The 27202-nt window shown below is 44.1% G+C and overlaps 2 protein-coding genes across 13 annotated transcripts in view; one reads left to right on the top strand and one right to left on the bottom strand.

The window, feature by feature from the left end:
* Positions 1-15193, top strand: part of BRD7 (bromodomain containing 7) — a 38313-nt gene extending 23120 nt beyond the window's left edge. The window contains exons 7-17 of one of the 4 annotated variants that reach the window (XM_060130193.1): positions 2355-2539; positions 3536-3659; positions 4318-4393; positions 6876-6983; positions 7716-7851; positions 9964-10075; positions 11658-11714; positions 13775-13886; positions 14188-14331; positions 14541-14684; positions 15009-15193. In XM_060130193.1, coding sequence (XP_059986176.1) covers positions 2355-2539; positions 3536-3659; positions 4318-4393; positions 6876-6983; positions 7716-7851; positions 9964-10075; positions 11658-11714; positions 13775-13886; positions 14188-14331; positions 14541-14684; positions 15009-15064 — 1254 coding nt within the window. In that variant the 3' untranslated portion in view covers positions 15065-15193. Of the gene's footprint in view, positions 1-2354; positions 2540-3535; positions 3660-4317; positions 4394-6875; positions 6984-7715; positions 7852-9963; positions 10076-11657; positions 11715-13771; positions 13887-14187; positions 14332-14540; positions 14685-15008 lie in introns of all 4 variants that reach the window. The other 3 variants (XM_060130192.1, XM_060130194.1, XM_060130195.1) reach the window with 3 other exon arrangements.
* A 4349-nt stretch (positions 15194-19542) lies between these two features.
* ADCY7 (adenylate cyclase 7) overlaps positions 19543-27202 on the bottom strand; it is a 59435-nt gene continuing 51775 nt past the window's right edge. For 7 of the 9 annotated variants that reach the window (XM_060131385.1, XM_060131382.1, XM_060131387.1 and 4 more), the window contains 9 exons: positions 26655-26753; positions 25441-25634; positions 24466-24721; positions 23944-24099; positions 23107-23253; positions 22415-22519; positions 21913-22027; positions 21178-21302; positions 19543-20977 (listed from right to left, as the gene is read on the bottom strand). In XM_060131385.1, the coding sequence (XP_059987368.1) occupies positions 20822-20977; positions 21178-21302; positions 21913-22027; positions 22415-22519; positions 23107-23253; positions 23944-24099; positions 24466-24721; positions 25441-25634; positions 26655-26753 (1353 nt within the window). In that variant the 3' untranslated portion in view covers positions 19543-20821. The remainder of the gene's footprint in view (positions 20978-21177; positions 21303-21912; positions 22028-22414; positions 22520-23106; positions 23254-23943; positions 24100-24465; positions 24722-25440; positions 25635-26654; positions 26754-27202) is intronic. The other 2 variants (XR_009537152.1, XM_060131388.1) reach the window with 2 other exon arrangements.

The raw sequence follows: 27202 nt of genomic DNA, 5'->3' as shown, positions 1-27202 counted from the left end.
ACTATTAGATGTGCTATTTTTATAAAAGGTGGACATATGCAGAATAATTCTTTTTATCTCCCAAATACTAAATGCTGCATTATAGTATAAACAGTACTATTCATAGCATAGTGGCTTTGGATCAGACTAATCAAGGTTCAGGTCCTGGCTATGTTATTGAGACTGTGTGTGATCTTACGCAGGCCATGTAACCTTTCTCAGCCTTTTTCCCATCACGTAAAATGGCATAACAGTAGTACTTACCTTATAAAATTATACCTGCTATGTGAGTGAGCACTCAGTAGGTGTTAGCTGTTATTAATGGCAAAGAATCAAACCCTTTAGACATTTGTAAAATTGAGAATTAATAAACAGTATGCTGATTTGGAGACATTTTAGTTACCAAAAAAGAAAGACATTGCTTTCAAATTAAAATTAATTAAACTCAATTTTTTTCCATGACTTGTGTTGAAATTTAGAAAATTTCTCTAATTGAATTATTTTAATTTTATGCATATTATGTTTTTCTAAAAATCTGAAAACATTATTAAATGTAGGTTCTGCTTTATAAAACTCTAGAATGGAAATTAAATAGGTTACTGAGAACTTTGTGATCTAAGCCCATTCATTTAACCAGCATTTATTGAGTGCCTACTATGTGCCAACCTCCGTTTCAGGTGCTAGAAATAGATGAGTTAAGAAATGGCTTAAGTGACACGCACAAGGGGAAACACAAATGGCCAGTAAATGCACACAGAAAGAATCACTAGTATTTTTTAAGTGCGTATTAAAATAAAACCTGTTTTTAAAAATCAAATTAGTAATTTTTGTTTAATGGTACTAATCAGTTTGCCAGGGATTCAGAGAAAATTTCAAACACTGGTGAAACTTTCAAATACTATTAATTGTTACAGTTTTTCTAGAAAGCAGTTTGGTAGTACACATCAGAAGCCTTAAAAATACTCATTCCCTTTGACCTAGTATTTTTGCTCCTAGGATTTATTCTAAAGAGATAGAGATTCCTGGAGACTTTTATTTATAATAGGAGAAACTTGGAAATAAGCTAAATGTCCAGTAAGGGTCGTTAATTAAACCATGAGACGCACTGGGATGAAATACTATACAGTTGTTAAGAATATTTTATGATACAGAAGGGAGATACTTGCAGTTTATTAACTGAAAAAAAAAAACTTTGCTTGTTACAAAATGTTCATTATAATTCCAATTTGCTAATATGTGTAATGCTTAGAAAAATACTAGAATGTTAAACCTGTTAACACTTTTCCTCTCTGAATAATAAATTAACAAGGTATTTATTTTCTCCTCTACCCATGTCTTTGTCTCCCATAAAATATATTGCTTAAATAGTTTTAAGATTATTTTAAAATTATAGTCCAGTAAAAATAGCAGGGTTCATTTCTTGAGGCTCTCAGTCTGTACTGCTAATACAGCAGAGTATGATGAGGAAAGTCCCCATCGTGAGAGGCAAGAGGCCTGGTCTTGGTCACTGGTTCTGTGACTTTAGGTGAGTCATTTAGCATTTCTGGGTTACACTGTTCTTATTTGAATGACCTCTGGTCCCTTCCAGTTCTAGTTTCTATTATTCCACAGAAGTCTTCCCTGCTGTTGCTGTGCAGCCCTGAGGAGACTGCAGTCCATATTTTATCCAGTGACAACACTCAGAAATAAAACACAGAATAGTCACTGGGAACAAATCTGCCTCTTTAACATTTGTCCAGAAACCTCAAGTCCTTAACCACCATGAAAATTTCACAGCGTATCAATGCAGTGGAAAATTCAGCATGTTTCACAAAACAGAAACTACTTCTTTGGTTAGAACATTATGCACTCTGAAAAAGAAACTATGCTAGCAGCCTTTTTATTCTCCTTGAGGCATGTTTTCACACAGAGAAAAATGCCAGAATCATCATTGATTATCCCAGGATACCAGAATGTAAGGGATCTTCACATGTTCACATGCTCTAGGTTTTAAATACCTGATAATTCTTAAATTTCAGAAGATAAAACCATTCTGTTAAATATAAAACTTTAACATCCTATTAAACTAAATTTTACTTTTTAAATTTAGTACTGCAAAGAATACTTAGTATTTATTCACACTTTCTCTTCCGTGAACTTTTTGATAATGCAGCAAAGTTATAGAGCATTCTCTTATGTTGGAAATTATCTGCATTAAAGGAATAGACTTTATTGTCCTGGTTCCTAAATATTCTACTCTGTTGGTATGATTACATTTAATTGTTTTTCTTCCCTAGTTAATAACAGGATAAGTGCAAACTCATGTGGGGGAAAAAATGCATTACTTTCAAAATGAATGACAAACATTCAATAAGAATATTCTTGAATATTTTTAGGAGAGAATTCAGAGCCTGAAGCAGAGCATAGACTTCATGGCAGACTTGCAAAAAAGTCGAAAGCAGAAAGATAGAACAGACACCTCGCAGAGTGGGGAGGACAGCGGCTGCTGGCCAAGAGAGAGGGAAGACTCTGGAGACACTGAGGCACAAGGCTTCAAGAGTCCCAATAAGGAAAATAAAAAGTAAAGAATCTTTGGAATATTAAGGTTAAGCTGTCTTTTTCACACCAGTATCAGGAGAAAATACTGATTGGGGGCCTGCCTTGGGTCCATGGTTGGTTGGGTTTTGTCCTGAAAGTCCATTTTGATGATTTGATACCCTTCTTCTCATGCAAAGCATTATATGGAATTGTCCAAACACAGTTCAGAAAATAGTTCTGAATGTCTATTCTGTATGAAAGTAGTTTTAAAACCAGTAAATTACCTTTAGGGACTCATAATTCTGTGAGTTTATTTTAGTAGAACTATTTGTTTAAGAAAAAAGTGTATTCATTATTTCATTCCACAAAGGAGTTGAGACCGTACTTAAGCCTAAGCACAGTTAAAGCTACCTTCTAAACAGATGGGCTATCACTGAGATGTGTGCATGTTTTCCACTCAGTGTCAGCTGGTAGGAGCAGTAATGAGCCACTGGTCCTACTGGGCAGCAGCTGGCATGGCCGGACGCAGTCGTGTATATCCTGCTCACACCACTGCCTACTCTGATGCCCAGCACCTCGCTGTCAACTCTGGGAGAAGGGTTTAGTTAGCAGTGTGCGACTTCTGCTGTCATAATGCAAAGAAAGTAAACTTGTGACAAGTTTTTGTTATATTTCTAAGATTTATACATTTTAAATGTACATTTATTTTAATTTTAAATATTGAACTTAATAAATACAAATTGTGTGCCCCTCCCCTTTTAAAACATATTTGAGGTGGAGTTTCATTTTTGTGAATCTTCTAAGAAAAACGTTTAGAGCAAGTAACACTGGACACAAAAAGGGAGGGAACTAGCCAACTACTTGGTTTGCCTTACTGTTGGTGTGTTATTAGGGCCCCTTACCAGGTCATTAAGGAACAAAGTTTTAATTGGTGTCAGTAGCGCAAATTTCTCCACTTTAGTTGTATTCATATTTGGAATTACATTTTAATGTTTTTATCTTTTTTTTTTTTTTACTTAGTACTAATGTGTGTTTTCAGGAAAGACAAAGATGTACTTGAAGATAAATTTAAAAGCAATAATGTAGAAAGAGAGCAGGAGCAGATTGACCGCATTGTTAAGGAATCTGGAGGAAAGCTGACCAGGCGGCTTGTTAATAGTCAGGTGATCAAGCTTTTCCTTTCGTTTCATTACCTACTGATTCGGGTTGTCTGAAACTTACAGTTTTTAAGTTGCTTGTGTCCTTTTAATCCATATCTGCCATAGAGTTCTTAAGGAGAACACTCACAAAAAGAAAAAGTAATAATATACTTGGTTTGTAAAGTATATAGTATTATCCTCTGTTACTGGATAAAGGGATTTGGGTTTGTTTGTTTTTTTAAGTGATGTTAATGTGTTCTAAAGTTGGAAAATGAACCACAGACTTAAAGCTTACAAAGAAAACATTTATGTACTGGTCTTTTCAAGTCATATTGTATAGCACGTTGGTTCTAAAACCAAATGAATTAATACATGACTTTGGGCAAGTCACTCCCCTTCCCTGGCCTTCAGTATCCTTTTTTAATAGAGTGAACAGAACTCGGTGACCTTAAGGACCCACACAGCTCTTCAAAATTCTGAGATTTCTCTAACCTTCATTTCTTTAACCCATCAACACCTGTGTGCATGGAGACAGGTGTGAAAGTTGATATCTGAGTATAGTGATGATCGCTACCTGTAATATTAGCTTGACTAAACTAAGGTAAGGTTTTCTGATGAGCAGCATATGTACATATGGTATATAAAACTGTTCATGCCATTTGAATACTTTGGGTCATTGCAGTGTGAATTTGAAAGGAGGAAACCAGATGGAACAACAACATTGGGACTTCTCCATCCTGTGGATCCTGTTGTAGGAGGTAAGTTCACAGAATTAGACTGTGCATGAACTTTGAACTTGATGCTAATTTGGAAAAGAGCAGTAACCCAGGTTAACATTTTAAAGCAACAAGTCTGAACATTGATAAACCTAACTGTATCATCATCCGTAAAGAACTTGGCTAGGCATGGTGTACTTCACGCCAACAGCTAGCCTAACTTTATTTCATCCCAAATAAGTACACTACAGATCAAGTTTTCTTTAAAATATAAAGTGCCTGGAATATCATACCCACCATTAACAAAGCCAAAATATTAGGCAGTCATTTCTAGCCCTGGTTTTAAGAGACTCTGGTATAAAGGCTCAGTTATTTCTTGAAGTATCTCAAAACCCTCAGACTATGGCATAATAAATTTAACTTGACTTTTTAATTTCAGGGAATAAAATGAATATATATGCCATGTAGTACTTTAATGGGAATGGAATAATATATAGTTAATGACATATCTTTCACTGTGGTTGATAGAAAGTTTACAAAGGTTGGAGATCACTATTTTAGAAACTCAAGTCATACTTACATTTTCTCAAATGATATTTTAATGGAAGTAGTATAGGGAATATTTTAAACCTTGATGTAACAATGGGAAATTTATGTCATTCATCTGAGGGGGGAAAATCATGTGATAAGCATGAGAATATTTTATAAATATCTGTTTTCATACTACCATTAGGAGAGAGTTAATTGGAGATACAAAAATAATGACAAAATTCCTGCACTTCAGGAAATAGTCTCCATTGTTTATTGTTTGCCACGAGCAAGACACTGTCTTAGGAGCTTGAGGTGGAGCTAGGTGTAAAAAGGGAGCAAAACAAGAAGAGACAAGTCCCCCTTACGTTCTGTGGAGTGGGGAAAGGAGGACACAAACAAAAAGAATCATGTAAAGAGATGGCAACTTGTCCACCATGAATCAGTACATCAGAGGAACAGAGCGGCAGAGTAGTAACAGGATATATCTGTCTCGTGTCTGGGGGTCAGAGAGGGCTTCCTTAAGAGATGTTTAGGTTGATCCCAAAATGGTGGGTAAGGGATTGGGGAATAACAGGTAAAAAAAACACCTTGAAGCAGAGAAGAGCTTGATGCATTTGACGCAAGCCTGTCAGTGTTCTCTTTGAGCATTGCATTCCACTCTTGAAATGCTGAAGGAGAACATTAATCGCCTCCTTACTTAGAAGAAAAGGAACTGGTGCTATGTTTTCAGAACAAAACTCATTTTTTACTTTTATATGAACTTTTCATACGAACTTTTTAGGGTCTTGGGTCAAAGAAAATGCCACAGGGGAGAAAAATAAAAAAGAAAATGCCACAGGATTGAGAGCATTGCTCTCTGTAGTATAGCCGTGATGAAAATGTGGTGACGCAGCTAAGTTGATTTAGGTCACACCTTAAGATCTGCCCCTTTCTTTGTACTTGGGGTCTGGTCTCTGCTCTTGGTCTGGTTTTCTGGATTTCCTGCTTCTGTAGGCATTATCAAATGTGGCCAGCGCTGACCTGACTCCTCACACACACAGCAGCTCCCCCAGGAGGCCAGTTTACTGGTTTAAGGCAGAAGATGTCCCTGTCTCAGCTCCATCCTCCTGGTTGGAGGCACTAGTACCAATTAGGACACCAAATTGCAGAAGATCTGATTTAGGTGTTTGAAGTTTCTCACAGGTGCGTTTATTTTATCACACTGATCACATGTGGCAGTAGACTCTATTCCAGGGTGGTCATGCTACAAAAATCATCTTGTCTCTTCTCCAAGAGAAAATGTCCTTTCTGTTGGAATTTGTTAGAGACCACGTTTTCTCCTGATACCATCCTTCTCAGTTCTTATGCTTATATCACAGATTTCTAGCATCATTACAGGGGTTCGTTCCTGGTTTACAGACATCACATCTTTAAAGACTATTCTTCCCTGCAGTGCAAGTCTGCCTCAGATTAATTCAGATTAACTTATCCTGAATATATTATGAGTTCTTGTCTCTAATCATGTATTTTCCCTTAGTCTTTTACTTGACCTTTTCTACTGGTTTACTTGCATCATCTTAACATTAAAAGATCCGACCTTCAGGACTTCCCTGGCTGTCCAGTGGTTAAGACTCCACACTCCCAATGCAGAGGGCACAGGTTTGATCCCTGGTGGGGGAACTAAGATCCCACATGCTGTGGGGTGCGGCCAAAAGAAAAATTTTTTTAAAGTCCATGTTTAAAAAACTTTAAACATGTTTTTTAAAGTGAAGTGCAACATGATTATAAAGAATTCCAGGATGCAGTAGAGTATAATGAAAAGGACCAGATTTTGGTCCGCGTACGTTCCTGCCTTTCTAAGCTCAGATTTTCTTATGTTAAAAATGGGTAGAGCAAGGGCTGCCCAGAGTCACGTGAATGGCATGAAGCAGTGTGCGCACAGACGCTGAGTGAGAGCGCCATCTGGATCACTGCCACATGAGCTGCCTCCACCGTGCTCATTCTTATGTTTTAGAACCAGGCTACTGCCCTGTGAGACTGGGAATGACGACTGGAAGACTTCAGTCTGGAGTGAATACTTTGCAGGGGTTCAAAGAAGATAAAAGGAACAAGGTAACTCCAGGTAAGGCTCCCACATGGTAGTCAAGTTTTTTCTCTTCTCTCTTTCTCAAGGAGCTGAGGAAAAGAAGCACTCTCTTTATGGTATTTTTGCAACATTAATTAGCTATTTTATTAAGAAACTGAAAAATCAGTATTTTTTTTTCTATATTTATTTTTGGCTGCGTTGGGTGTTTGTTGCTGTGCGTGGGCTTTCTCTAGTTGTAGCGAGCGGGGGCTACTCTTCGTTGTGGTGCTGGGCTTCTCATTGCGGTGGCTTCTTGTTGCGGAGCACGGGCTCTAGGCGTGCAGGCTTCAGTAGTTGTGGCATGTGGGCTCAGTAGTTGTGGCTTGCGGGCTCTAGAGCTCAGGCTCAGTAGTTCTGGCGCACGGGCTTAGTTGCTCCGCAGCATGTGGGATCTTCCCGGACCAGGGCTCAAACCCGTGTCCCCTGCATTGGCAGGTGGATTCTTAACCACTGTGCCACCAGGGAAGCCCCTGAAAAAATCAGTGTTAGTATTCAAAATGAGTTCTGTTATTTCTTTTTTTTCCTCTCTGCTTTGTGGGCAAAGATTCACCTGAGTTGTGACTTCACAAATACATGTTTGGAGAAAATGTTTACCCTAAATTTGTATGCCAGTCAATGAAGTAGCAAAGTTAGAAGGGATTAATCTTTAATAAACAAAAAAATAGATTGACATACAAGTTAAAGAATGGTATTGTGGTTTTGTGTGTGTGTGTGTGTTTTTATCAACAGTGTTATACTTGAATTATGGACCCTACAGTTCTTATGCACCACATTATGACTCCACATTTGCAAACATCAGCAAGGACGATTCTGATTTAATCTATTCAACCTATGGGGAAGACTCTGACCTCCCGAGTGATTTCAGGTGAGTCACCAGTTCGTCAATATTCTGAGTGCTACATTGTCCTAAAATACTGATATACGTAAGTGATCTATTGATAGACTTACAGAGTTATTCAATTGGTAGAAAATGTGTTCAGTAATTTTTTTAATTGACAGTAATTAAATAGACCCTTAGTTATCATTGTTCTTTAATAGAGACCATATATTTTAAAGAAAGAATGTATCTCCCTAATATTTTCTGATGTTGGCATCTGTAGTATTTTAATTCTTACAAAAATATCTTTTTAAAGATGCTTACTAAAATTCAGGAGCTTGTTGCTTCAAAATGTTGACGTGCCACCTGCTTTACTGTAACAGTTTTGTGTGTCAGTGAGTTGTTCCAAATTTGATCAGTTTGGGAAGCCACAACCCATTTTCCCCAAGATCAGAGGTAGGACATGATTCGATTCCTAACGCAACCCACATCCAAGCCTGTTTGACCTGTCACGTACCAGTAGACCATTGCAGTTACACTCAACTATCCCTTATTGTTTCTGTGGGAAGATAACTTTGTGTTCTTATTTAGGATGTTGGGTACTTTGCATCCCATCAACATAATGAAATGTCCTGATTTACTGGGATTCTGGCTTGGGGTGGGACACTGAGCTTGGGTTATTCCTCCTGGGCCCTGGCACTTCGTTAACTTCGTCATATGTAAGAATTTAACCCAATAGATTAACCAGTCTCCTGGTGTTCTGACAAAGGGGGGTTTGTTCACTTCTATATATGTATGGTGGTAGTGGCGGCAGTGTTTTTATAAGGCAGGGGTCCTTAGTCAGTGACTGGGGTTTAAGATCAAGCCATTTGTATATCCTGTAGACCTCTTCTCACCAGCTTGAATAAATTCTTTCTGGATTATTCATCCACGCATTCCACATACAGGCATTGCAGGTGCCTTATTTTCCAGGCATTCGTCTAGATACTGGGAATTCCCCTGGGAAACAATGCTGACAAAGACCCATGCCCTCCTGTCAGGTGGTAACAGGTGTTTTGAAGAAAAGTAAAGAAGTAAAGGAAGATAGTGCTAGGATTGGGAGAGGGGTGCTGTTTTAAATAGGGTAGTCAAGGAAGGCTTTGCTAAGTGAACATTGAGCAAAACTGAAGGCAGTAAAGAAGCAAGCGTTGCTGCCATCTGAAAGAAGAACATTCCAGCCAGTGGAATAGCTGTGCGAAAGCCCTCAGGTGGGAACCTGCCTGACACATTTAGAGACCAAGAAGAGCAGTAAGGGACAGGAAGAGTAGGGGAAATAACTGGTGGGAGTAGATCTTTGTAAGGACTTGGCATTTTATTCTAAGTGAGATGGGAAAATATTGGTGGCTTTTGAGCAGAGTAGTGACCAAGTCTGGCTTATAATTTTAAAAGGAGCACTATGGCTGCTCTGTGGAAAACAGATTGCAGGGGGGCAAGGGAAGAAACAGAGGAACAGCTGTCATAATCCAGATGAGAACTGGACCATGGGAGTGGTGGCTGAGGTGCTGAGAAGGGATCAGTAGTCAGACAGGAGGATTTCTTGACTCACTGAAGTGGGGTGTGAGAGAGCAAAGTCAAGGAGGACTCCAGGGTTTTAGACCAAGCCTAAAAGGATGACATTGCTCTTTACTGAGAAGGGGAAGATTTTAGGACTACTTCGGGAGGAAGATCCAGCAACTCAATTTTGAACATTTTGAGCCTGTTAGACCTCCAAATGGAGCTGTCCAGAGTGTGGTCCAAACTGGAGGTGTGACTTTTAGAGTCTTTTAGTATATGTGAGAGTCCTGAGGTGAATACGATCACCTTAGGGAATAAGTGAAGGGGAGAAGCAAAGAATTCCAGAGGCTGAGCCCTGATCCCCTCCATCACTGAGGTCTTGTTTCTCTTTGAAGTTTTCCCCAGGAGCATTTCCTTTTCATGGTGTTCTTGGTATTGTTTAATTCTCTTGTGATGATAACTTGATCACTGGTAAATATGTAAATACAGTGTTGTGTCCAGATGGAAAGTTTCACATCACGGGGTATAAATTAAGGGCATCTAATGAAACAGTTGGCTATGATAGGAAGATTACGCCAGTGGAGATAATTTGTATGAAAGTGACTTTCCCAACACGCTCTCTTTCAGCATCCATGAGTTTTTGGCCACATGCCAAGATTATCCATATGTTATGGCAGATAGTTTACTGGATGTTTTAACAAAAGGAGGACATTCTAGAACCCTGCAGGAGTTGGAGATGGTAAGAATGCTGCTAAAGAAACAGTGATTTATCGTTGGCCCTCAGGTGTTAGTCATCAGTGTTATGAAACCATGGGATTTACCAGTGTGACAGCTGAACTCCATTCCGCTGAAAAGACAGCCCAGCCCGGGTGGAGACCATGGGTGGAGGACAATGAACGGAAACGCGTAACTCGGCTACCAGGGTCTGTGAGGGCCAGAGGGTTGTCTTTATCTCCTCATCTTGGAAACGTAGGAATCAAAAACGGGGTTATAACTCAGAAGTCAGCTCGTGTTCTGTGCCCCAACAAAAAAGGAAGTCTTGCTCACTGGCTTGACATTAAGTTGACTAAAATGATAGGGAATGTCCTTTTCCTTATTACATAGTAATAATACAGTGGTGGAGCCTCAAGTAAAAAAGTAACAAGCTTCCTCATTGCTGTATTGTATTAACACTTGTAAACTAGCTCCAGTTCAGTTGGACATAGTTCATAATCTGGGATAATTCAGAGACCTGGCTCAAAGATTAAAACCAGAAAGTGTTCCTTCAGTGTAGAGGAGAGTTGGTCTCCAGAATGTCCTTGTCACCATAGATAGAGGAACCCTGTATCTCCTGGGGGTCATAACTCTTCCTGGTGGCTGTGACTGTAGTTGCCTTGTCCTCTGCCCTCGCTGTACCTGTGGCTGCTGGTCCTTGGGTGACCTGTCAGCAAAGCTGAGTCAGCGCCTGAAGTTCAGTGAGAACTGCTGTACAGTCTTATATCTTAGCACATAAACTGCATTCACATGACCTAAAAAACATTCAGCTTTACATCAATTCAAAAATATTTTTACTATACCCTTCCCAGCAGTTAACCTGAATTAATTAAAAGTCTTGAACTAAAATTGCATGTCTTTCATTTTGTTGATATGGCAATATATTTCAAATTTAAAGTTCCTCTGCCCTTTGATCCAGCAGTTCCTCTTAGAATTTATACTAGCAAATTAAGATAGAAGTTATATATAAGCAATACAGTGTTTATAATTTTTTAAAACTGGGAATCAGTTAAATCACAGTATAACCTTTCAAGAAAAGATAACAGATCGTGATTGATTTTTTTTGCATGATACATGTATTGTTCATATATGCAGTATCTCTGAAGACTAGGATTATGGGAAGTTTTCATGTTCTCTGTAGCATTTGAATATTTTACATTCTCTGCTGTCTGCAAGTGTTGCCTCTTTTTATGCAGAATACACCCTGGAGTACTCCTATCTTCTCTTTGTCAGAGATTTCAACCACCTATTGCTGAAAATAAGGCTCCATTTATTTAGGTCCTTGTATGCTATTTACCAAGTATCTTCTTAAACATGTATGTTGCTTCTTGATTGGTCATAGAACTGTCAGTCTTAAAGTCACCAGTAATATGTACTCTGGGCTCACAAAATACTCTCAAAATGCTAGTAATTATATCTAATGCATTTTTGGTTTAAAAAATTATATTTTGATACTACATATTCTTATTCCTTTTATCTTGCCGTGAAACTCTTGATGTTTTTCTATTTTCCTTGATATTTGCCTTTTTATATGTCTTTTAATAAAGTGTTTTTCTTTATCCTTATAGTCATCTCCTGAAGATGAAGGCCAAACTAGGATGCTTGACACAGCAAAAGAAATGGAGGTGATTATATTTTTTACTCTTTATAAGAAATATTTAAATGGCGAATAAGCTAAAAAGCCTAAATGATAAAGCTTTTATTTTAAAAGAAAAATATTTATCGAGTGTCTCCTGAGATCGAAGAACTTTTTTTGCCTGTGGGGAATGTAGTAGCAGCGAGTGCAGTAGATAAGCACGCACGTAAACAAGGGAGCCAAAGCCAGTTACCGTACAGAGTAAATGTACATGTTGTGGGAACGCAGGTTGGGGAAACCAGCTGCTTTGGACAGCTGAGGAGATCCTCACAGAGGGACTTCCGGATGAACTGGGTCTAGAAGGATGAACAGGGTTCCTGCAGCACAGGGCCAGGTGTGTGAAGTGGGTAGAACTTCATGTGTAATGACCTGAATAGATCTGAGCAGGCAAGGCACATGTGCAGAGCACCCAGAAAGTGAGTGACCACAGGGTACCTGGAGAGAGGAGGAAAGGTATTGAGGACCAAATGATGACGAGTCATATATGCAGTGCTTAAGAAGTTGAGATTTGAGAAGTTAGACTGCTGTGATCAAATGTGGAGGCGAGAGAGGGGCTGGAGGGAGGGGACCAGTGAAAAGCTATGGGACTTACACTAGTTAATTTTTTGCTTAGATAACAATACAATGGAAGAGAATGAAGATGTACAATAAAGAGAAATACAGTAGAACTAAAATTGACAGGACCTGCACGAGGTAGATATTAGTATTGTTAGCTCATATTCGACATACAGGAAAAGGAGCACACCTTTGGCAGGGAAAGAAATTTCACTTGGTTTCAGGGCTGGTGAGTGTGATTTGAGACATCAGTGGAGGTGTGGATCTGGAAGTCACTGGTGTCAAGGTAGAATTATTGTAGGTATTAGGTGACTGAGATTGTCCAGGCAGAACACGTAGCCTGGGAAAAGGCCAAAGAACAGAACCTTGGAGAGACCAGTAGTTAAGGTGGGAAAACCATGGAAGACTAATGCAGGAAAGAGTCCAGCAGTGTCAGATGCTGCACAGAAGCCCAGTAAGACGAGACCAGCAGGTGTCATTTGTAACCTTAATCAGAGTAATTTCAGTAAAATGGTGGGGACAAGATAAAGGTACCGTGAGTTAAATGACTGGAGGAAAACTGGGACATTGAAGATCAGAGAGATGTAAGCTCTTTGAAGGGAAAGAAAACTTGAAGATGTGAGATCAAGTAAAGACAGATGCAAATGTAGATGGTAGTGTAGATGGTACTGACAAAATCCTGTCATTTTCCAAGAAAGAGGAGCCAAGCAAGGTCATGTACTTGGTGAGCAGGCAAGAATGAAAGAAAACTTCAGAATGGGAAAGAAAGCTGGGTAAGAAGTTTGTTGAATAGAGAAGTAAGGGCCCAGCCAAAATGGCAAACCATAAGTATCAATATGTACTGATACGGTTTTCTCCGCCACACACTTTTAGCCCGTATGTCGGTAGAGAAATAGGATGTTCAGACTGTCCGAGCTGAGAGTGCAATACCAAAGTATAAAAGGAACCATTAACTTTTGTTTACTCATTGTCAGGATTGATCTGTTCCTAAAAAGCAGTGTTGGGGTTATGGAAAACTCCGAGTCTTGTGATTCCAAAAATAAAACTCCACCCTTTTTAGGATTTTGTTTCTCCCGTGCAATACTACGGCCTGGCTTTGGGGCCTGGAGGAGACCCAGGAAGTATCTTATTATGTTCAAGGTCTTCCACAGGGGAGTGCAAGTGTATAGACTGAAACACTGCCTGTGAACCTCAGAAACTGCAGCCTTGTCACAGTCACCAAAAGCGCTTCACAGTGTCGGCAGTAACAAGGCTTATCTTTAGAGTGGTGATAAAACAAGTGATGCAGATTGTGTAAGACACACCATTCCATTACCAAGAAGTGTGATTTATGGACACTTTTGCCCGGATTTGGGAATGGCATTTTAAAGGTTTTTATAGGCATCAGAATTATAACTCTATAGCTCGGCTTACAAACACAAGCCATCTTCTTAATTTCTCATTCTAGCACTGTCAGGGCTTAGCAAGCTCAATTAATCTTTTTTTTTAAAGCAGATTACAGAAATCGAACCAACAGGGCATTTAGACTCCAATAATCAAGACAGGCTTACAGCACTGAAAGCAGTAGCAAACTTTGGAGCTCCCGTTGAAGTTTTTGACTCGGAAGGTAAGTGTCTCCAGAGGGTTTGAAGGAAATACTTCATGACACAGGCAGTCAAGATTTAATGTCACAGTAGCACAGACTAACATAGCCATTCACTACAGGAACATCTTGACTGGCCATGCTTCAGTGGAATAATAAAGCATGTCTTTGGTGTTGATTTCATTTGAGGGGGATTACTCCTTTGAGGAGAGAAGACTAACCAATAAATAGCAAAACCCCAGAGCATAGTACTCAATTTATTGCACAAGATCAAATACAAGTATGTCCATGTTGTCCTTAGTAAGTTATTTTTCTTACCACACAGAAGCTGAAGTGTTCCAGAGGAAACTTGATGAGACCACCAAACTGCTCAGAGAGCTCCAGGAAGCCCAGAATGAGCGTTTGAGCACCAGACCCCCTCCCAACATGATCTGTCTCTTGGGTCCCTCATACAGAGAAATGCATCTTGGTATGTTGTACCTCTGGTAGGAGAATAAGGGTGCTTAAAGGGAAAATTTCTGAGTAGTGATACCACAATAAAGTAACACTGAAGTGAATACCATGGACAGTTTATTTTTTGCCACTTATATATTTATTGGGCTTTTTTTTTTTTTAAGTTATTTAAAGGAACCACATTTCAGTACCTTGAACTGTCTTTATGTTGATTTTTCTTTCCAGCTGAACAAGTGACCAATAACCTTAAAGAACTTGCACAGCAAGTAACTCCGGGTGATATTGTAAGCATGTATGGAGTCCGAAAAGCAATGGGGATTTCCATCCCCTCCCCGGTGGTTGAAAACACCTTTGTAGATTTAACAGAAGGTACGTGCCCTGTGTCTCCGGGAGAGTGGAGGGCTAAGTGTGAGTAAAAGTAAACATTGGTCTTCCCCCTCCAAGTAACATCTGAAAGGTTTTGTCTCTGCTGTTAACATATAAACTATTTAGTTTTTTTTCCATCTTGTCTAAGGAATAAAGATTTCACACATTTGCCAAAAAAAAAAAAAAAAAAGCCACAGTGATGCACCTAGTCTTTAACCTGGAACGTAGTAAAGAAGGGCTGTCAACAGTCACCCTTTTTTTACCTTCACATACCTTTTCTAATTAAAAGGAAAAAAGTACTGAATGAAGGGGGTTTTTTTCTTTCAGATTTTGAAGAACCTAAAAAGACTGATGTTACTGAGTGTGGACCTGATGGGATTTGAAGCTAACTGGTATTTGATTATATATTATGTATATATTTTTTTCATTCTTAACTTGGAAATGCTTTTTCAGAAGATATTAAATATTTGTAAATTGTGTTTTTAATTAAACTTTGGAGCAATTAATTTTAATGTTGCAGAGATTGGACTTCTATTAGGTAATAAAGCTGAACCTGGGACTGTGAGCTGTATTGTGCATATCAGCTAAGTCACCCCTTCACCTTTCCCTGGGGCTGAATCTGAGGATGAAATGATTGATAGAGAAAAGCTCAAAAAATAAAACAGCCTTTTTATGACCATCCATTGAAAGAAGTTCCCCAAATAACTGAAATCCCTCATTTTGCCACATTGCTGTACTTCTCATTAAGGAAATTATAACCAAATGGTTCCTGACTTACCAGATTTCACCTTGATGATTTATTCAAAAAGTGGCCTTGTGAGGAATGAATGATTTTGACCTGTTGGCCATATGAGCAGAAAGTGGGTGGGGGTGGACCTGGGCAAAGTTCTTGCAGAGCAGTGATAGTGCTGCTTCCTTATGTTTCACAGGCAGGACCATGACTGAGAAACTCTTCTTTAAAATCCCCATCCAATGAGATTTTCCATTGTTATGCCATGAAAACAAATACACTTAAAATAACTTTAGAATTTACTAGTGTGTCCCCTGTATACCTGTTGGGAATGATGTCCTTATGTAGAAGGATTAGGGGCTTCCCACCACCACAAAAACAAAACAAAACAAACAGAACATATCAGGAGTTTCATAGCACTAACTAACTTGTCTAGTGTTCCTTTTTGGTTTGTTTTTGCCATTTGTCAGAGGGTTATTTGGAACTACAGTAAAAGGATAAGCCAAATAAGATAACAAACTAAATCATCCATGAATACGTAAGGAAATCACCAAGCTTAAAGGAAAGTTTACGTTTCTGTTTACTGTTTCTCACAGGTTACCTATGCCTCTGCCGTACGCCCTAAACTAATACTCATCTACTTCTACCTGAAATGCAAAGGTCAAGTGCCCGAGCAGTCTGATTACTTAAGTAGGAGACGATGATGTGGTCCTCTTCTATAACCAGGCACTAGACTGTAGCCTAGTTCAGTGAACAAATTAAGCTTAAGACCCTACTCAGACTGCATGGAGCCCTTCTATAAAACATCCAGGCAGGAAGCTATTTTATTATTTTCTTGACTTTGAAAACTAACACTTAACAAGTAGGGTGAAGGAAATTGAATCTCTCAAGAGAGTTAAGATGACCTAATCTTTCAAAAACATACTTGAAATCATATGCCAGGAGAATTAAAGACTCAGTTCAAATATGTATTTATCAAGTCTTTTTAGAGTTTGTCTCTCAAACATAATTCAGGCAGTAACCGACTCAAACTTTAGATCTACTTAGCTAATAAGGTAAGTTCCCGAAGACCAAGAAAACATTTAAATTCAGAACACCTTAGGAATCAGGCTCCCTGACTTCAGACTATACTACAAAGCTACAGTAATCAAGACAGTATGGTACTGCCACAAAAACAGAAATATAGATCAGTGGAACAGCTTAGAAAGCCCAGAGATAAACCCATGCACATATGGTCACCTTATCTTTGATAAAGGAGGGAAGAACATACAGTGGAGAAAAGAGCCTCTTCAATAAGTGGTGCTGGGAAAACTGGACAGGTACATGTAAAAGTATGAAATTAGAACACTCCCTAACACCACATACAAAAATAAGCTCAAAATGGATTAAAGACCTAAATGTAAGGCCAGAAACTATCAAACTCTTAGAGGAAAACATAGGCAGAACACTCTATGACATAAACCACAGCAGGATCCTTTTTGACCCACCTCCTAGAGAAATGGAAATCAAAACAATAATAAACAAATGGGACCTAATGAAACTTCAAAGCTTTTGCACAGCAAAGGAAACCATAAACAAGACCAAAAGACAGCCCTCACAATGGGGGAAAATATTTGCAAATGAAGCAACTGACAAAGGATTAATCTCCAAAATTTACAAGCAGCTCATGCAGCTCAATAACCAAAAAAACCAACCCAATCCAGAAATGGGCAGAAGACCTAAATAGACATTTCTCCAAAGAAGATATACAGATTGCCAACAAACACATGAAAGAATGCTCAACATCATTCATCATGAGAGAAATGCAAATCAAAACTACAATGAGATATCTTACACCGGACAAAATGGCCACCATCAAAAAATCTAGAAACAAACAGTAAATGCTGGAGCGGGTGTGGAGAAAAGGCAACCCTCTGGCACTGCTGGCGGGAATGTAAATTGGTACAGCCACTATGGAGAACAGTATGGAGGGTCCTTAAAAAACTAAGAATTACCATACGACACAGCAATCCCACTACTGGGCATATACCCTGAGAAAACCATAATTCAAAAAGAGTCATGTACCAAAATGTTCGTTGCAGCTCTATTTACAATAGCCAGGACATGGAAGCAACCTAAGTGTCCATCATCAGATGAATGGATAAAGAAGATGTGGCACATATATACAATGAAATATTAGCCATAAAAAGAAACGAAATTTGAGTTATTTGTAGTGAGGTGGATGGACCTAGAGTCTCATACAGAGTGAAGTAAGTCAGAAAGAGAAAAATAAATACCATATGCTAACACATGTATATGGAATTGAAGAAAAAAAGGTCATGAAGACCCTAGGGGTAAGACGGGAATAAAGACACAGACCTACTAGAGAATGGACTTGAGGATATGGGGAGGGGGAAGGGTAAGCTGGGACAAAGTGAGAGAGTGGCGTGGACATAAATACACTACCAAACGTAAGGTAGATAGCTAGTGGGAAGCAGCCACATAGCACAGGGAGATCAGCTCCGTGTTTTGTGACCACCTAGAGGGGTGGGATAGGGAGGGTGGGGGGAGGGAGACCCAAGAGGGAAGAGAGATGGGAACATATGTATATGTATAACTGATTCACTTTGTTATAAAGCAGAAACTAACACACCATTGTAAAGCAATTATACTCCAATAAAGATGTTAAAAAAAAAACTGACCAAAAAAAAAACCTTAGGACATCAGGTTTTCCAAATTGCTAATTTAATCTATGAAAAGCTAAACAAAGGAGAAACACTGGTGCTTTATAAAAATGAAATTATAACATTTTGAAACAAATGTTACAGGTCTATAAATATTCAGTATATAGAATAACCCCTAGTCATTTGCATGTACTTTCTCAAAGCATATTTCTGTACATATACACAACGTATACAGTGGTTAATGATCTTGTCTGTTAGGAAATGTTCTTAATAAGTAAACCAGAAAACTTCAGGTGTGATTTTCACTAGCATCAGTGAGGCCACCTCAGTAGAAATCTGAAGCAGGTCCCTGACCCATAGAGAGAAGGTCAGTGTTAAGAAAGATACTTGTCATAAAGCAAAGTGACACCTGTGAAGAAATGACTTGGTAATTGGAAAACAAATTTTTGAAAGATAAGTGATTTTTATGGTCAGTTATACACTATGATCTGGTCATCAAAAACTCAAAACTTAGGGACTTCTCTGGTGGCGCAGTGGTTGAGAGTCCGCCTGCCGATGCAGGGGACGCGGCTTCGTGCCCCGGTCCGGGAGGGTCCCACATGCCGCGGAGCGGCTGGGCCCGTGAGCCATGGCCGCTGGGCCTGCGCGTCCGGAGACTGTGCTCCGCAACGGGAGAGGCCACAGCAGTGGGAGGCCCGCGTACCGCAAAAACAAAACAAAACAAAAAACCTCAAAACAATATTCTTATCTGAGCACAGTGAAAGAAAAATACACAAATGGTAACCAATTATTTTTTAAAACTCCCAACTGGGATTTCTTTGCCAGAGGAAGAAAGTAATTTGCATACTGCAAGAGCAGAAGTATGCCCACCTCAGAGAGGCCCAGCACACTGATGTGTGTCTACAGCATATCCGTGCAGAACCTTCCTGACTTCCCAGGAGAGCCCTATTGAGCAGCCCTGGTCACTCCTGATTTTAAGGGTATAGATTTCAGCGTAGTACTTAGATGAAGAATTGGTGTGTAAAAAAGGCAATTTAAGTACGGCTTATTTCCCTTACCAGCGTTTTCACAATGAAATTCCTTTAGGCCAGCAAGTTCTTGTGATTGATTCCTACCTATTCCAGTTTCATGCAGAGCATCAGAGCTGCCACTAGCCCACCCAGCCCCCAACAAGACACAGCACCAGCAGGCAGCAGCTTGGGCTTCAGTCCCCTCCCTGCCCGTGGCTGGGGTGCCAGCGCACCCCGCGGCCCTCCGTCCCAGGCAGGCCTGGCTGCTTAGTCACCTGGCTGCAACGGTGTGTCATCTTTTGAAGCCTCACGTATGCAAGATCTTCTGCATAATTTCAGAGGAGTTCATGGATGACTTCTGGCTAAGAGTTCCTGCTAGATAGTGAAATTCAGCTGTATTTATCAGAAACCCCAGGGATACCGTGGTTATGAGGCAATGACGTCAGTTCAGAAAAAGGGAACGGGCAGTTTGGTTATTATTATTTCTCACCTTGAAACAACATAGGTAGACTTCTTTCCATTCTTTTAGAGCTAAAGTGCTGTAAGACACCACCTCACAGACCTGGCGTTTTCCCTTGCCTTGATTCATTGAGTTGAGAACAAGGACATCGGAGCACCTGTGAGAGGGCTGGCCTCCCAGATACAGGAAGCTCTACAGGTGCTGATGCTGAGTAGATGCTCTTAGTTTTGAAGCTCTTCAGAGCTAGCTATGAGGACTGAAGGAAAGGAAAGCACTACAGGCTGTCCAGCTTCTCTCCACACAGACTCCATTCCTTTCCAGTATAAAGCTAAGACAGAGTTGAAGGTTGCAGCGGGTGCTCAAAAATGCATGAGGAGCCAAGGAAGGGCTAAGAGCTTATACCTTATTTTCTAGGCTTTTCTCATATTAAACCTAATCTCAAAATTCTGGCTTCAAAGTTGTTTGATTCAAAGCCAAGGCTGTGACACTCCTTGCCTTCCTGCTATGAGCCGCATTCCTCTGAGCTCCATCCCACAGCTGAGCTGATCTCATATGCTCACACTGGACAGTGGTCCCACTTACGTGTCAGTGGTTACAAAGGCAGAGACTACGCTGCAGAGAAGATAATTTGTCTAGCATCTCAGAAGTCATTTAAAGGATAAGAAATACCTCCATTAACAATGTATCCATTTAAAACAGACACATACCAAAGATGACAAGAAGTAAGAAGTGTCCACTGTGGGGTTTTCTCCCAATTGCTTGAAACCATTTATAGATTTAAAACAAGCACCCTTTCAACTCTTTACCAGAATGCCTGTATGAGAAACGTGGACTCTTGTAGCTGTTCTGCTGGGGAGAAAGGAGTCTCCACCCATCCTGGACAAGAAAAGAAAGAAAGACGAGTCTCGCCTGTGCAGCTCACAGGCCAAGGGGGAGCAGGGGTGGGCAGGGGTCTCCAGGTCACGCTCTGAGGTCTCATCCACAGCACCCGGGGGGATGAGGGTCTAAAACTCACAAATGAGCCGTTCCCTGCTGTGCTGGAGGCCGAGCTGCAGACTCCGACAGCACAGAGGCTCTGGCTGCCTGTGTGTAAGGCTTGGTGGTCGCCTCAAGCTGAGAAATCCTCTAGTGCCAGTTCAGGGAAGCCATGCACAACCACCTGCTGGGGGTGGTAATGGCCAAACCCTTGGACTGCCTTTGTGACCGCCGTGGGGCTGAGCCTTCCCCCCGGCTTGCTTCAGGGAAGGAAATCGGCTTCCAGCACGTTCTGCACCTACCTAAAGCCCTCCGTTCAGCCCCAACCCTTGAAACTTGGCAGTATCCGTACAGACAAAGTAAGTCCGCAGTTCGCCTTTGCCTTTGACGTTAATCAGTCCACGGCATTCACAAGAATAACCTAGTCCCTGGAGGATGGTACATGTCTCTTCAGTAACCTGAAAAGGAAAAGAAACCTAAGTCTTCAGAAGCAGAAAGAAAATCTGCTGTGGGAGGGATGAAGAGAAATCGGCCGACAGGGTCTGGTTTCCCTCGAGCATTCTGTGGCTAGAACCCCACAGCTGACTGATGCCCAGGCTCCCTCACCTCTGGGAAGTTCTTCCCCCTTGGGCACAGGTTTCCCCAGGTGAGCTTTTACCTGGATTTTCCCAAGTTCCCCAGTGCTCTCCATTCGACTGGCAACATTGACCGTGTTTCCCCAGATGTCGTACTGAGGTTTTCGTGCCCCAATCACTCCAGCAATCACGGGCCCATGGTTTATGCCTAAAGAACATGTTTGCAGTTAGCAGATCATAGAGGCAAAGCCTCAGGCTTATAAGGCCACAGAATCCACCCGACAACCACAGAAGGCGTTGACGGGACAACTGCAATGAAGGTTGGAAGGGTGCTTCCTGAGTCTGACGGGAGGTGGTACTTGGGATGGGAGGAGAGCGCTCCCTGGGCAGTTCTTTTTCAGACTGTGCTGGATGTGAAACCTGAGTCCACTGTTAACACTTCTTGTATCTGCTAATCTCTTGAACAGTAAATGGGCTTTGAGCGCTGACCCTGTTAGCTAACAGTGACTACTTAGGTTAATGATTTTGCTTTGTTCTCAGTGTATTTAAGGTCACCTCTTTACAGCTAGGGATTTGGGCTTTCCAGTCCCCGTAGTGATATATTCCTGTTTACTTAAAACTTGCCAAGGTAACTTCATAAATAGTACGCAAAGAATTCTTATTACCCAGTCACTGGGGTTTTAAGATCAGAAAGGGATTTGTAACACTCTTCATGGCAGATGACAACATACACCGGACGGAGAGTGGATTTGCCAGGAGGCGGCGGCTGCACAGCCCCACCCGGAGCTCAGGCCCAGCCCGCCTCCCCAGGGCCTCACCAACTCGGAGGCGGAAGGAGTTGAAGGAGTGCCGGTTGATGCCATCCAGCTTGCTCATCAGGGCGGTGCTGAACTCCACCATGATGCCGATGTGGGCGTGCTGCCGCTCCAGGTCCTGCAGGACAGAGCACTCCATTGGGGCCAGGGCCAATCACACCCCGTCTTCCTGCCTCCACCGGCTGTCAGACGGACGCTCCAACACCCTGACCTGCTGAGCGCTGCGTGCCAGCCTGGGCATGAAACCCATGGGGGACCACCGATGGGCAGAGATGTACCCAGGCTCCTCCACAGACGGTCTAGGACCTGCTCCCCCACCTAAGCTCCCCTCCTGGTGAGGGGCCGCCTGCCCCAACCCCTCCACCCAAAGGCTCCCTCAGGCTGAGCCATGAGCTCCTCTGCCCTCCCCTCAAAGGAGGGGGCACGGAGAGGTGTCGGTCTGGGGCTGTCTTGAATTTCCCCTCATCTGGGGCTGGGACATGAGACCACCAGATGGCCTGGGTACCTGGTTCTCGTGCCCTGAGGGGATGCTGAGCCCTGCAGCTGCCATGTACGTGCTGCCGATGGTCTTGATCTTCTCCACACCACTGAACTTGGGCTTTAACAGCAGCTATAAGACGAAAGGAAGCAGGCCATACAACACAGCTGCAGCCCAGGCCTGTCCCAGGTTCTGAGAAGGGCGTAGGATTCTCTCCCACCACCACTCCTAATGCAAACATTTCTCATGCGGGGGCCCTTCCCACCTGAGTTCACACCTCCGTACAGGTGGGGACACAGCCTCTGGGTTCTCTCCCTGCTGCTCCCTCGTCTCTGTTCCCTGACATTCCCTGTCTCTTCCATTCTCATCTGGTCTCATGCCTGCGAAGGAGCAAACACCCCGCCCAACAGTATCTACACAGGAATGTCGATTATTTGCAGCTAAGAGTTAAGCCCAAACTGAGTGACTTCCTTTGAAACAGGTTGCTAGCACAGGCTTGGCAGGAAATCAGACTGTTCTACAACCTAAATCTAATAAGCAAGCTGCCCCTCACAGAGAAGATAAATTACATCGTGACAAGCAAGCAAACGTGTAGGTACTTTTTATAATTTGTGTGCCACGTGTTCTCCCCAAGGGCGCCGCAGCACACGTGTTCAGTGGGCGCAGGGTGCCCCCGGCCCCAGCCTGCCCTCTCCAGGCTGTGTGGAGGGTGGCCTCACCTCATCAAAGTCAGCTATGATCTCGTTCAACAGGCGCAGGCACTCCAGCCCTTCCTTGTTGACGTCGCACTCCGTGTAGAATACTTTGAAGTCCGGCACGGATGCAAACATGACACACACGCAGTCATAGGACTGATGGTACCAGTCCTGGATTGGGGGTGGGTAGAAACATGACCCTGTGGCCACCAGACCTCGTTGGGGCGGGTGGTGGGGGGAAGCAGACGGGAGGCGATTCGTCGCGCTCCAGGAGCAGATGCTGGCTGTACATGGGACTCAAGTGGGGGCTGTTACAAAATAGGAGATTCTGAATCAATGTGTTGGGGAGGGTCAGACTCAGGTTGGTTTGGGGCTCCTTTAAGTACCCTGGGTCTGTACAGCTGGGCTTGAGAACCCGTGTGTAGCAGAAGGTAACAGGAGGCCTGGGTTCCATGCCCACTGGGCCTGAGTTTCCATAGATAAAAAACTCTCTGCTACACAGAATTGGTAAAAATGCATGTTTTCATCAACAGATGGTCCAGATTGCAAATACCTGGACATCTGATCCTTGCAACCATCCTGCCAGCCAAGTACTATCAGCCCCATTTTATAGATGTGAAAATCAAGGCCCAGGGCAGTGAGGGATCTTGTCCACAATCACACCTGAACCCTAGTCTCCGATCCAAAGCCTGTGTTCTTACAGCTAACACCACACATGGTCTCCTGGGCGCATCAGTGAGGCCAAGAGCCATGGAAACCAAGTGCAGAAAGCACCTTGTAGCTATAGTGCGTCCCTCCACGGGACTGCATCTGTACCTTCAGTCTCCCTGTCCTAGTGACTGAGCCCCCTCTCACCCACACCTCATTTAACTTGTCACCAATGAAGTGGGCGGCCACATGGGCTGGCAGGACATTCTCTAGAAGAAGGCGGTTCACATTCTCCATGGTTTCAAACTCCTCGTGTTCCTTCTTGAACTTCTTCTTCCACAGACAGTCCAAGCGGCAGTAATAGTCAATCTGCGGACAGAAAGGAACATCGGTGTCCCGGCAGCAGTGAGCGAGGGCAGAGCGCACTCGTAACCCTGGGGGCTACGGAGCCGCCCATCAGCACTGCAGCCTGTGCCCCTGGCAAACGTCCCCAACTCAACAGCCACTCCCCAGTCAGCCAAGTGACCCACAGGATTAAATGTCACTCGTGTCCTGATGGGAGGTAAGGACACTTGCCCAGGACCCCGACCCAGGGACCGGAGCTCCCCGAAAGCCTGCAGTCCTGTGTGCTGCTCCAAATCTGAGGCAGCCCCAGCCTCACCCCCAGCCTCTCCAGAAAGAGGTACAAGCAGCCAGGTAGAGCTAGGGACGCAGAGGGCGCCTCCTGGGCCGTACCTGTCTGGAGAGCATGATGAGGGTGGTGTAAAACAGGACCAGGTAGAAATTGATCATTGTCTTCAGATCCCATGAACAGGACGGGGAGCTGCCGGGTATGAGGGGAAAGGCAGGCGTCATCTCCACTTCCGCCCAAAGCCCCCCACATTCAGGGGATGGCACGAGGCCCAGACGCAGGGCCAGCCCACGGGAAAGTGAACAAGATGGGAGATCGTTGCCCTCGGAGCTCACGTTCTCGGGGTTGGCAAACAGGACGCTTCAGGTTGTAAAGAAAAGGGGGACGTACAGTTGACAGGGAGGTGACATCTGAGCTCACACCTGGGTCTCAAGGGATATTCATGGCGAAGTCTGAAGGAAAGCACTCTAGGCAGGCAGGGGAGCGGCCACAGGCCTTGCAGGTCAGCAGAAGCAATGTGCAGGTGCAGGCCAGATCCACGGGAGCACACCTAGTTCTGGGTCCCCAGGCTCCTGCCTTTTAGTTCAAGGGGAGCCAGCCCCCGCTCCTCAATCCACTTGAGGCCCAGAGCCCCCAGAACCACGCACACGCCAGCCCCTCGCATCAGTCTGGGAAGAGACCAGAGCCAACTGCTCTCTCCAGAGCTCTGCAGACCCAGGACATGGCTCAAAGCAGGGGACTGGGCCAGAGCTGAAGCCTCCGCCTCCCGCCCCCAGGCTGGCCTAGAGACAGGATCACCCAGGTGGCCTTCTGGGGCCGGGGACACCCCCTGCAAACGAGTCCCACTCAGCTCTGAGTGCTGCAGACCCAGGGCCTGAGCCCATCACTTCCCCTCCTGTAAAGCAGAAACCATGCCACCTGCCGGTCCAGCCCACAAGGTGTCCGGTCCAGAGGGGACTGTGAATGCAAAAGCACCTTACTTTGAAATGACACTAAGACGAGACAAAAAGTGCTACAATGGGCCACAGTCGAGACAGGCAGTGGGCAGGGGTCCCGGCAGTGTGGGGTCTGGGCCCCACCTGAGGGTGCCATTGGTCCTGGTGAGGTTGCCCGGGCTGTAGCCACAGCAGTCCCACTGCCAGCACGGGGAGATGTTGAAGAGCACCAGGTAGGCCACCAAGGCCACTGTCAACAGCACGACCTTCAGCTCCAAGCTCATCCGCAGGAAGACAGAGCAGGCGATGAAGGCCAGGATGCAGCTGCAGGTGTAATACTGGGGAGACGGGGACGTCGGTCACCCCACCATCTCCCGTCACCAAGAGGCACCTCCCGGATCAGAGGTCACCCAAGGGACGGACATCTTTAGCCACAGAGGAATCCGTGAAGATCCAGTGTGCCTTCAGCACCACTCTCCTGCCTCACTGACCTCCCTTAACGAAGAGCAGGCAACGGAATCTAAAACTTTCTATATTGTGTTGTGCTTACTATATTTTTACTTCCACTTATGGCAAGTGAACTCAAGGAAAAAGAAACGCAGTAAATAAAAATGCAGGTGCTGGGGAGGCTGTGACAAGGTCCAGGCAGTGATCTGAGTTCTGCCATGAGCCGGTGCCTCCCAAAGTGCATCTCTGTCCACGTTACTCTCCTGCTCAAGAGCATGCTGTGGCTCCCTACTGCCCCCAGAATAAAGACCAAGCTCTTCACCCTGGCACTCATGCTCCACTGGAGCTGGATCTAACCTACCTCTGGCTTCATCTCCCAATCCTCCCCCACCCCTCCCCGTGACACGACCACCTGAAACCTACTGTGCCCACTACCTGCCTTGGTTTTTTTTCGCTGTCCCCTCTTCCAACCCCCGTCCCATAACCTTTGTGCCCTTTAGAGACCAGCTCAAATTCGCCACCGCCCCCTCAAGTCCCACAGCCCTCATCCTGTCCGGGAGGGCGCTTCAGGCACAGCTTCTGGTGTCAGCCCACCTGGGCCCAGTCCTGGCTCCGCCACCTATGAGGCAAATCCGTCGGCCTCCCCGCGACCACTCCCCCATCCATGAAGTGGAGATCATGACGAGCGTGGTCAGGAGACAACCACCAGCGCAGGGCGCTCCCACCCTCTCGCCTTGGACCCAGGCGCCAGCACCTGGACCCATTAGCCCCACCCGGCCCTGCTCTGTCGCCTCGCCTGGGGTGGGGGGGACTCAGCTCTTCCATGCCCATGGGCTCCGGTGCTCAGTGTGTTCTGAGCACGCAGGGACAGTCCGAGTGAGGGCACCAGGAGCCCCGAGGGACACACTCACCGGGAGGAGCTTGCACAGGGTCCTCTCCCAGCTGCCCACGGCCCCCGGGCCCGTCTCGTTCCCAGCAGGCAGCCCTGGGGCCGGGAAAGGCATCAGCGGCTACGGAAAAGACAGGTCCCCGTGAGGGGTGGTCCAGGGGCTCCAGGGTCTGCCCCGGCTGAGCGGGGCTGGGGACCCGGAGCGGGCAGAGGGCAGGGCCGGAGCCTCCGAGAGTGCCACGGGCATCTCCTGCCAGGTCTGGCTCTAAGCCTGGCCGGAGCCTCTGTGCCCCCGACGTCCCACCATAGCTGGCAGCTTCACTGTGGGAAGAGGGAGCCCAAGGAAGGCACAGGGACGCCACCCCAGCGCCTGACTCAGGGCGGGGGCAGAAGCTGGGAGCAGCGTTTTCAGTGAGCCCCCTTCTCCTCAGGTGACGCTGAGGGAGGTGGTCACAGAGTCCCTAGTGCAGGGGACACGGAGATGGGAGAGACTCTGGCTCTAAATGTCGGAGCGGGGGAGGACCGGGTGGGACAAGTGCTGTCTGAGCCCAGAACACACGAGCCCGGCCC

Source organism: Lagenorhynchus albirostris, chromosome 19 (assembly GCF_949774975.1).
Source record: "Lagenorhynchus albirostris chromosome 19, mLagAlb1.1, whole genome shotgun sequence".
Taxonomy (NCBI): domain Eukaryota; kingdom Metazoa; phylum Chordata; class Mammalia; order Artiodactyla; family Delphinidae; genus Lagenorhynchus; species Lagenorhynchus albirostris.
Note: the sequence above shows the minus strand (reverse complement) of the source record. Positions and strands in the feature narration are given on the sequence as shown.